This window comes from Papaver somniferum, unplaced genomic scaffold (genome assembly GCF_003573695.1).
Source record: "Papaver somniferum cultivar HN1 unplaced genomic scaffold, ASM357369v1 unplaced-scaffold_154, whole genome shotgun sequence".
In the NCBI taxonomy this organism is placed as follows: domain Eukaryota; kingdom Viridiplantae; phylum Streptophyta; class Magnoliopsida; order Ranunculales; family Papaveraceae; genus Papaver; species Papaver somniferum.
Genome location: NW_020624820.1, coordinates 8666147 through 8673575, shown reverse-complemented (window position 1 = coordinate 8673575; position 7429 = coordinate 8666147). Strand labels below are relative to the sequence as shown.

Here is a 7429-nt window from a genome sequence, read left to right as displayed (position 1 = left end):
ATCATAATTCTATTATCTCTGATTTTCGCTGATATGTAACCTAAAATCACATCTTCAATATTCTCTTCAATTCAGTAATCAAACCTGATGAATACATTTTCCTTGGTTCATTTTCAAATTCACAACTTGTCCACCACCACCAGTTTCCTCACATTTCTTTAACCTAGTATCCGAACGATTCCTATCAGTTTATCCAGGTCCAGCTGAAGCACTCGTATCTCGACTGGCTGAGTCGCATCAAACTCCCAATCGGATGAGAGGAACAAATCGGCAAATTGAACCAAATGGAGCCCTATTCTAGGGTTTCACTAGAATCGGAACGGCCAAAAAATCAAAAACCCTATTCTAGGGTTTCCGATTGCAAATTGGTATTCTGATAAACATTGTGATCTTTATAGATTAGCCATAGCTTAAAATGTCAAACGAATATGCACTAGTTTGAACACTCAAAATGTGTTAATGTAAATATGATAGTTTTGATTTTTCTGCAAGGTACAACACATGGAAACTTTGTTTTAAACAGTAACTGCAACTTTAAGGGCATCTAGTATCTTATCATCTAGCTCGAATTTCATTTCTTTCTTATCTCTCCCTATCTTCACATATTCCTCAAACCGTTCCTTCAAATCTTCAGGAAGCTTTGTGCTGCTGCTCCAACCTAGTAGTTCCTTGGCAGCTCTTGGTTCTGCGTAAAAATGCTGTAGAAAAGAAACAACAATCGGAGAAAGCAGTTTAGTTGTTACCAATCGCAGAAAGAAAATCGGATAATGGTTTTAGCATGAAGCAGAGAAAATGGGGAATACCATGTTTCTGAAAGGGAATGCTTTCTTTGCATCAACTCCAACGGCTTTAGGATCGTAATGAACAATCTCGACGGGCAGACCTGCAGCTTTAGCACAGAGTTTGGCCATTCCATCTAATGTCACAGCGCGATCGCTGACACAATTGAATATGTTTCCACTTGCGGCAGCAGGATTCTCGACAGCCGCAGTTAGCATAGATGATAAATCCCTGGCATGGGATATGTTGGTAAGCTGCATACCGGAGCCAGGGATTGGAACTGGTCTATTCCGAACAATACCTGCAAAGAATAAAACCCCTTAATATCAAGTACCATTTACATTGATTAAAGCTTTGCTCCGTGCCTGAAATATTCACTTACGATCAAAGAACCACTCCTCGCAATCTTTGTTGTTTCCAGATCCAATCATGTACTGTGGACGAAATGAAGCCCAGCTACTAAAAGTTTCCCCAATATAATTCTCCACTACAACATGACCAGCGTCTGCTTTAACAGCATCCTGCAAAATTAGAATCTGTTAATACAAGTAAACTGAGGCTATTCATGAACCCAAGTTTAAGCGATGTGCGGGAAAAACCGAAGTACTAGTTACATTCTACATGTCATACCCCTTCAACGTGTGGAGGTTCAACAGTTGCCTTGTAAATTCCTGCACTGCTGATGAATAAAAATTGTTCCACTCCAGCACTCTTAGCCCAATCTACCACAGGCCTGTGAACAAGGTTGACAAATTTGGTTACGACTACAAGATTGCAGGAAGAGAATGCAATATTTATGTGCATTTGTGCACACGACAGAAAAAGGTATTCCGCATTATTAGAAAAGAACTCGAAACGATTTCATAATCCGTTTGCCATAAAATTCATCAACACTGACACACTATGACGAATCAAGATTGTCCCTAAACCAATAAACGAACCTGACTGTATCCAAATCCTTGCCATTGTTGTCCAACACCACATCAAACGCCGCCCCAGCAACTATTTTCCCAACATCTGCCGGATTCCCCCACACGGTTTTACCACCAGCACTCACAATTTCCTGGATTTCATTAGTACAAAATCAATATATAAATCTTAGGTGTGAAAATGTAAGAAAGGAGATGGAAAACATACGAAAAACTTACAGAAAATCTGTTGAATGGAGGTTTCTTCATTTTATCAGAACCCTCATCACCAACAGTCAAAACTGTAACATCATGACCAGAACTCAAGAGCTCTTTCGCGAAATAAAATCCAATAATTGAATGCCCTCCGCCATTTGTATTGACAATTAAGACATTCTTCTTTTCTGCACTGGCATTTACAGTGAAAGAAGAAGCAATGGATTGGGTTTTCAAATATACTGGAGAAATACCGAAAGATGGAGAAATGGAAAGAGAAGATGACAGAGAAGAAGAGTGAGATGATGAGAAGAGAGACGACGGGAGCGAAATGCGAGGGCGAGAAGAGATGGCCGGATAAGCAAGATTGAGTGTTAGAGAGGAGAGAGATGACGAAGAGACCGCCATGAGGATGAGTGAGAAAGTCAGAGAACCCACAGTTGTTGATCTCTTAGATAAAGTTCTACACTACTTCTACCACATATACATGTTTAGCATCTACGATAACTATATTATAAATTACCCGGGTAATTTAAAAAGTTACCGCATAAATTTTGGACATTATGGCTGTTTATCAACATCGACACTGGGAAATCAATTGACTGTTGATTGCTAATTGCCAGACAGTTGTGTTATATGATTCAGGTGGAAGTTAATTTTCAGGTCCTGACTTCTCCAATCATTATGAGTATTAAGATAAGAGCAGTGTGAACGAGCTTAACTTCTTGTAAATTGTGCATATAAAGTTTTGATCAGGAGATTGCAGTTACAAGTTTCCCTGGTCAGTCATGGGTTGCAGTTGCACTACAACCCCAAGAATCTTATCAGCTATCTCTCAGAAGACACCACTATATAATACTCATGTGAGGAAATAAATAAAGTAATAATAAAGATATACTATTAGACTGTTGCAAAGAGTACAAAATAAAAACTGCTGTGAAACCAACTGCTTTTCTAGATAAAAGCAGAAAAGACATGATCTGGTTTGGACTTCTTCTGGGTTTGGAAACTTGATGATTGGTTAACATTTTGATCTGCCGCTCCCAAATGTACTCCAGCATAGGTGGATTTCTTAATTTGTTGATTGGTGATTTCATTCTACTTCTTAGTTCCCAGCAACTGCCCGATTAATTGGTTCTTGAAAATATTGCAGTGAGATGAAGATTGCTTCCTGTAATGGAGCAGATTGCAAGAATAAGATCTGTATACAGTTAAGAAAGCAGAGATGTAGAATTTACAGAGAAGTAGGAATTAGTCAGACTGGTACCTCTGTTCGAATTGTTCTGCTACCTTGGTGAGGACATATATTCAAGTACTTATCGAAAATCTCTCGAGCATCTTTCCCCTTTAAAAGCAGTAGAATTACTATTTATCAGTATTGAGTACATTAACGAGATGATAATCTATTCAACTGATGGCACACGAGCCTCTTAACATATCTATATGTTGAGCATTTGGGATTTTCAATTGGGTTAACATCCTTCAGGGCAAGAGGTGAGTGTCGTAAGATAATTGATTCTGTAAAGTGTAAACCCACTTCTAGCATGCGCCAACCAGTTTCATCGTCATACATATGGTAGGGAAACTTAAATGGTCTTATACAGTGAAAGAGTTACAAGGATAAGAAAACCACTGTCTTATGGAAAGGTTAAGTACCTTTAAGTTAACGTCTTCTTCAATGCACTCTTCTAAACCAGCAAGACCACCGAAAGCAATTAATAAGTGTCTGTGGAACCAAATTGCACTCAGTCAGCATAAAATATAATCAGATCAAGATTTTCTCTTTTCAGGCGAAATAATATGCAAAAACAGTAAACGAAGCACGACCATTGTTAGTTTACCCAGCACCTCAGTTAAATTTTAATAAACAAGGTAGATACACAAACAGTACCTGAATGTAGGTATGGTCAGCTCTGATGAGCTAAGAACAACACCGTGCTCAGAAGTTCCAAGCTTATGATCATATCCACCCTAGGGAAGTAATTGAGGGTTAATATATGAACAGCTGTGGCTTAACAACTACACAAACAGAAGAACAGGTACCTCAAAAGGGCAATCTTTAAAAACGGAACTGATATTTGGTGCGTATCGGACTTTATACCCCCAATATGATCCTTCTTCTCTGGGAGTGGAAGATGGCACAACTTTGCGCAAAGAATCTAGGCAGATAGAAAGAAGAAGTTTTACACAAAAGCGACTTAATATAGAGTGGCCTAAAACAACTTACAGAAACTTTGGATCCAAAAAGATAAATCACAATATACAATTAGCAAGTCACACTCATATTCCAAGTTCAAATTAAGCTGAAGCAAGTCATGCTAACAAACATATCAAGTATGGAGTAAATTTGCAATATGAAAAACGAATGAGAAGAGCTAAGTACTGCCGGACACATCAGAACTGTCCCATGCTGACTAATCACACTCGTCTATAACATAATTGAAAAGCAACTCTAACTAGGCACCATCCATCAAAAAGAAACATCAAGAGTTTACCTGTTTCCAGGCAGCGATCAGTTCCCATTGCTAAGGTTACACGGATTCCAGGCTCAAGATTCTGGTCAACGACAACATTCTGCATAATTTGGCAAATCAATAATCAGCTGGAAACCAATCATACTTCGTAAAAAAGTATCTTATATGGTTTCTTGCTAATAACAGATGCAGTTGATTTAGAACAGCGAGAAGAAATCTCATTTAAGAATGTTTGAAAATATCAATAACAAGGAGATCTTATGTGTATATATGTCCACATGCTGCAATTTTTTCTTTTGGCTTTCATGCTAAAAGAGAAAATGTCATCCTCGGGGAAAACAAGATGCATCAAATAGCAACAGTGGCATATAAAGTCAATAAAAATGGCAATAATTTTTAGCTAAAACTATTTCAAGAGGCGATTGAGAACCATACCTTCGTTAAACCAACATCGACTTGTGTACCGGTGTTATTCGGACCTCTTTCTTTCTGTGTAACACCTGCAGAGGCATTACAAGGTCAACTATTAATTCCACAGGTGAGAATGTTGTCAGTTTTCACAATGAAACTAAAAACATACAAAGCTAACCTTCCCGATATGGACCCCATTCATGCTTACGCAAATGATGAGGAGCATCAAGGGGTGGCAACAAACCCTGCGCAAAAATGCAAGCAGATTTTGTGAATTCACATCCATAAGCAATTACGCAAAATACATATCTAATACACACATTATAGCAAATTTTTGAAGGACGAAAACATACCACAAATCTTAAGCTTGTATGCATCTGAAAAAGCGCACGTCTCAGATACTGAGGAGTCTCTAAATACTTCAAAATTCTTATAAGAAACTGTGTACCGCTCTCATTACCATCCGCATCTTCTTTCATTGCTAATCTTAAATCATGCTCTGAACCACTGTTATTGTCAAATATCACCACCTGTTGACACAAAACAAAATCCCTCTCATAAGCAAAATTCACTTAAATCTTACTCCCAAATCATCCAAAATCTGTCTCTAAGTTTCTCAATAAACCCACAATTCCTATTTCCTTAAACCCTCAAACTAATCATTTTTTTATTGAAAAAATGAAGCCCTATGATCAACTCTATTCATATTCCCTTGAATAACAAATCCCTAGCTATAACAATAAACGAAACCACATACAGTACAACCTTTAAATAATGTTTGGTTATTTTTCTGATAAATTTTGAAATTTAAGAACTACAAAAAAAAAAACATTACGAAACAAAACGGGAACCTAATTAGAATACAGCACTAACCTCATCAACTCTGAAAATTGTAGCTGCACGAGCTATTTGACCAGCTAACTGAGAAAGAAACAAAACTTATTAATTAAAATCCCTAATAAAGGAACAAAAAAAGAAGAGATTAATGACTAAGATGAATACAAACCCTAGTAGCAAGTTCAAAAGATTGTGTATTATCAATGATGGAACCAGGTAAAGCTATTGTAACAGTTGGTCTTTCTTTTTCATTTTTCTTCTTATCCTTCTTCTTCTTCTTTTTCTCTTCTTTCTTTGTTTCTTCTCCATGAGCAGGTAACTCTACTTTTTCATCTTCTTCTTCTTGATGTAGTGTTTCTGGTTGGTTTTTCCTCTTCTTCCCCATTTTCGCTTCTAGACTGTGTTAGTTTGTCGCGCCAATGATAATAAGAACAAAGGCTTTTCACTCTCGAGTCTTGACCTGCTTAAAGCCTACTTATGCATTTTGTAGGGTTTTGTTCAATTCACGGTACACCTGATTTCAATTGCTAACGAGGGTACCAGTTTACTTGGGTGTACCAAATTTCATACATGCCAAAATATCTTTTGCCTTTTAAATGGTGCACCCCCAGCTACCCAAGTAAATTATAATGTTGTGCTTTGCCTGACTAGACTCGGTTGTATTCTGAGGATCTGAGGCAATAGTCTTATTGCATATGTTCACAATGTTCATGGCACATGAGATTCTTGAAGACACTCGTTCTTGTGATTGTGAATATCAACAAACTATTGTGTTCTGAATCCCCAAGCTAAGGACATTGTTGATGTTGTCTATATGACCTGTTTTGGGAATTAATTTGTTCACAAACTCGTTAACTCACGAATCCATAACCGTGTAGGTCCCGTGACCAATCTAAAGCCCGTGAAAGTAATGAGCTAGTACTCTACAGAAGATTCTGGAAATGATCTCTCTTCCTTCAGTTTTCTTAACCTAGAAACTGTGAGATATGTATATATATATATACTCAAGCTACGTCTACCTTTGAATTATATACAACTACTAGAATAACTCGTGAACGTTCACAAACCATGGATGCTTCTAAGATTTCAAACATTACAAAGGGAGACAACAAGAAGATAGGAGATGGTGGTTCCACAGGTATTGTTGAGTTTTATGATAATCCTGTACCATATCATATTACTTTTCACAAGAACATGCAGGGTCAAGACCGGTTCAAATGTCCTCCAATTTGGTTGGAAATATTACGAGTGACATTAGAGTGGTGTTTGACCAATTGTCTGCATCCAAATGGAATCTCACGCTCCTTAATTCAGAGTTGGGAAAAGCATCTGATGATCTTGGCTCTCTCAAAACTCAAGTCGCATACTACATATGAGTTATAGTTTTCCTTATTCTGATTTTCGTTTATGTACTAGGAAACTTCTTTTGAGAATTTTTATTCTTGTTCAAGAATGATAACCAAGGTTTGGTATAACAAATATTGTGAGTACACAAGCTATTTCCAACGATTTTCATCTTGCATGTTTTTAGGTTTATTTATTTAAATTCTAGAGTTTATGGAAGATGAACTTTCAGTATCCAATCATTATTGGTTTAATGTATTGCAAAGTCTTATGATATATATGTGTCTTTTACTTTTTTTGAATTGAATTGATATCTCATATATGCTAAAAAGTTAAGTCTATTAAGTTTTATGAACTAAAAATAGAACAAGCTTTGTGAGAATTTTTTGAAGTATTGATCTACTCGTGGTCATACTTTTGTGAAATTACTGCACTATTCTACTACATAAGATTGTCTTA

General features: G+C 37.0%; 2 protein-coding genes across 2 annotated transcripts; both read right to left on the bottom strand.

Annotated features, from left to right (window-relative positions):
- Positions 1-371: 371 nt before the first annotated feature.
- Positions 372-2466, bottom strand: LOC113336813 (chloroplast stem-loop binding protein of 41 kDa a, chloroplastic-like). Its single transcript, XM_026582488.1, has 7 exons — positions 2449-2466; positions 1929-2372; positions 1722-1843; positions 1411-1513; positions 1163-1301; positions 804-1081; positions 372-698 (listed from the first exon to the last, which is right to left on the bottom strand). Exons 1-7 carry the CDS (start codon positions 2464-2466, stop codon positions 516-518), a joined length of 1287 nt encoding a protein of 428 aa, XP_026438273.1. The 3' UTR covers positions 372-515.
- Positions 2467-2620: 154 nt separating this feature from the next.
- On the bottom strand, positions 2621-6098 carry LOC113336750 (putative methyltransferase C9orf114 homolog). The gene is made up of 11 exons (XM_026582420.1): positions 5796-6098; positions 5663-5710; positions 5143-5319; positions 4968-5034; positions 4814-4878; positions 4400-4478; positions 3948-4063; positions 3796-3875; positions 3561-3630; positions 3172-3249; positions 2621-3075 (listed from the first exon to the last, which is right to left on the bottom strand). The coding sequence occupies exons 1-11, from the start codon at positions 6009-6011 to the stop codon at positions 3010-3012; spliced, it is 1062 nt and encodes a 353-aa protein (XP_026438205.1). The 5' UTR covers positions 6012-6098; the 3' UTR covers positions 2621-3009.
- Positions 6099-7429: the final 1331 nt, after the last annotated feature.

What these genes read in the sequence shown, in the direction of transcription:
- LOC113336813 (XM_026582488.1), bottom strand. An exon ending in CTCCATTCAACAGATTTTCT is followed by an intron (nt 1,844 to 1,928) that starts GTAAGTTTTTCG and finishes AATGAAATCCAG; the next exon opens with GAAATTGTGAGTGCTGGTGG. An exon ending in AACCTCCACACGTTGAAGGG is followed by an intron (nt 1,302 to 1,410) that starts GTATGACATGTA and finishes CTAATTTTGCAG; the next exon opens with GATGCTGTTAAAGCAGACGC.
- LOC113336750 (XM_026582420.1), bottom strand. Translation starts at nt 6,011, where the DNA reads ATGGGGAAGAAGAGGAAAAACCAACCAGAAACACTACATCAAGAAGAA. An exon ending in ATACAAGCTTAAGATTTGTG is followed by an intron (nt 5,035 to 5,142) that starts GTATGTTTTCGT and finishes ATTTTTGCGCAG; the next exon opens with GGTTTGTTGCCACCCCTTGA. An exon ending in GCAGAACAATTCGAACAGAG is followed by an intron (nt 3,076 to 3,171) that starts GTACCAGTCTGA and finishes GCTCCATTACAG; the next exon opens with GAAGCAATCTTCATCTCACT.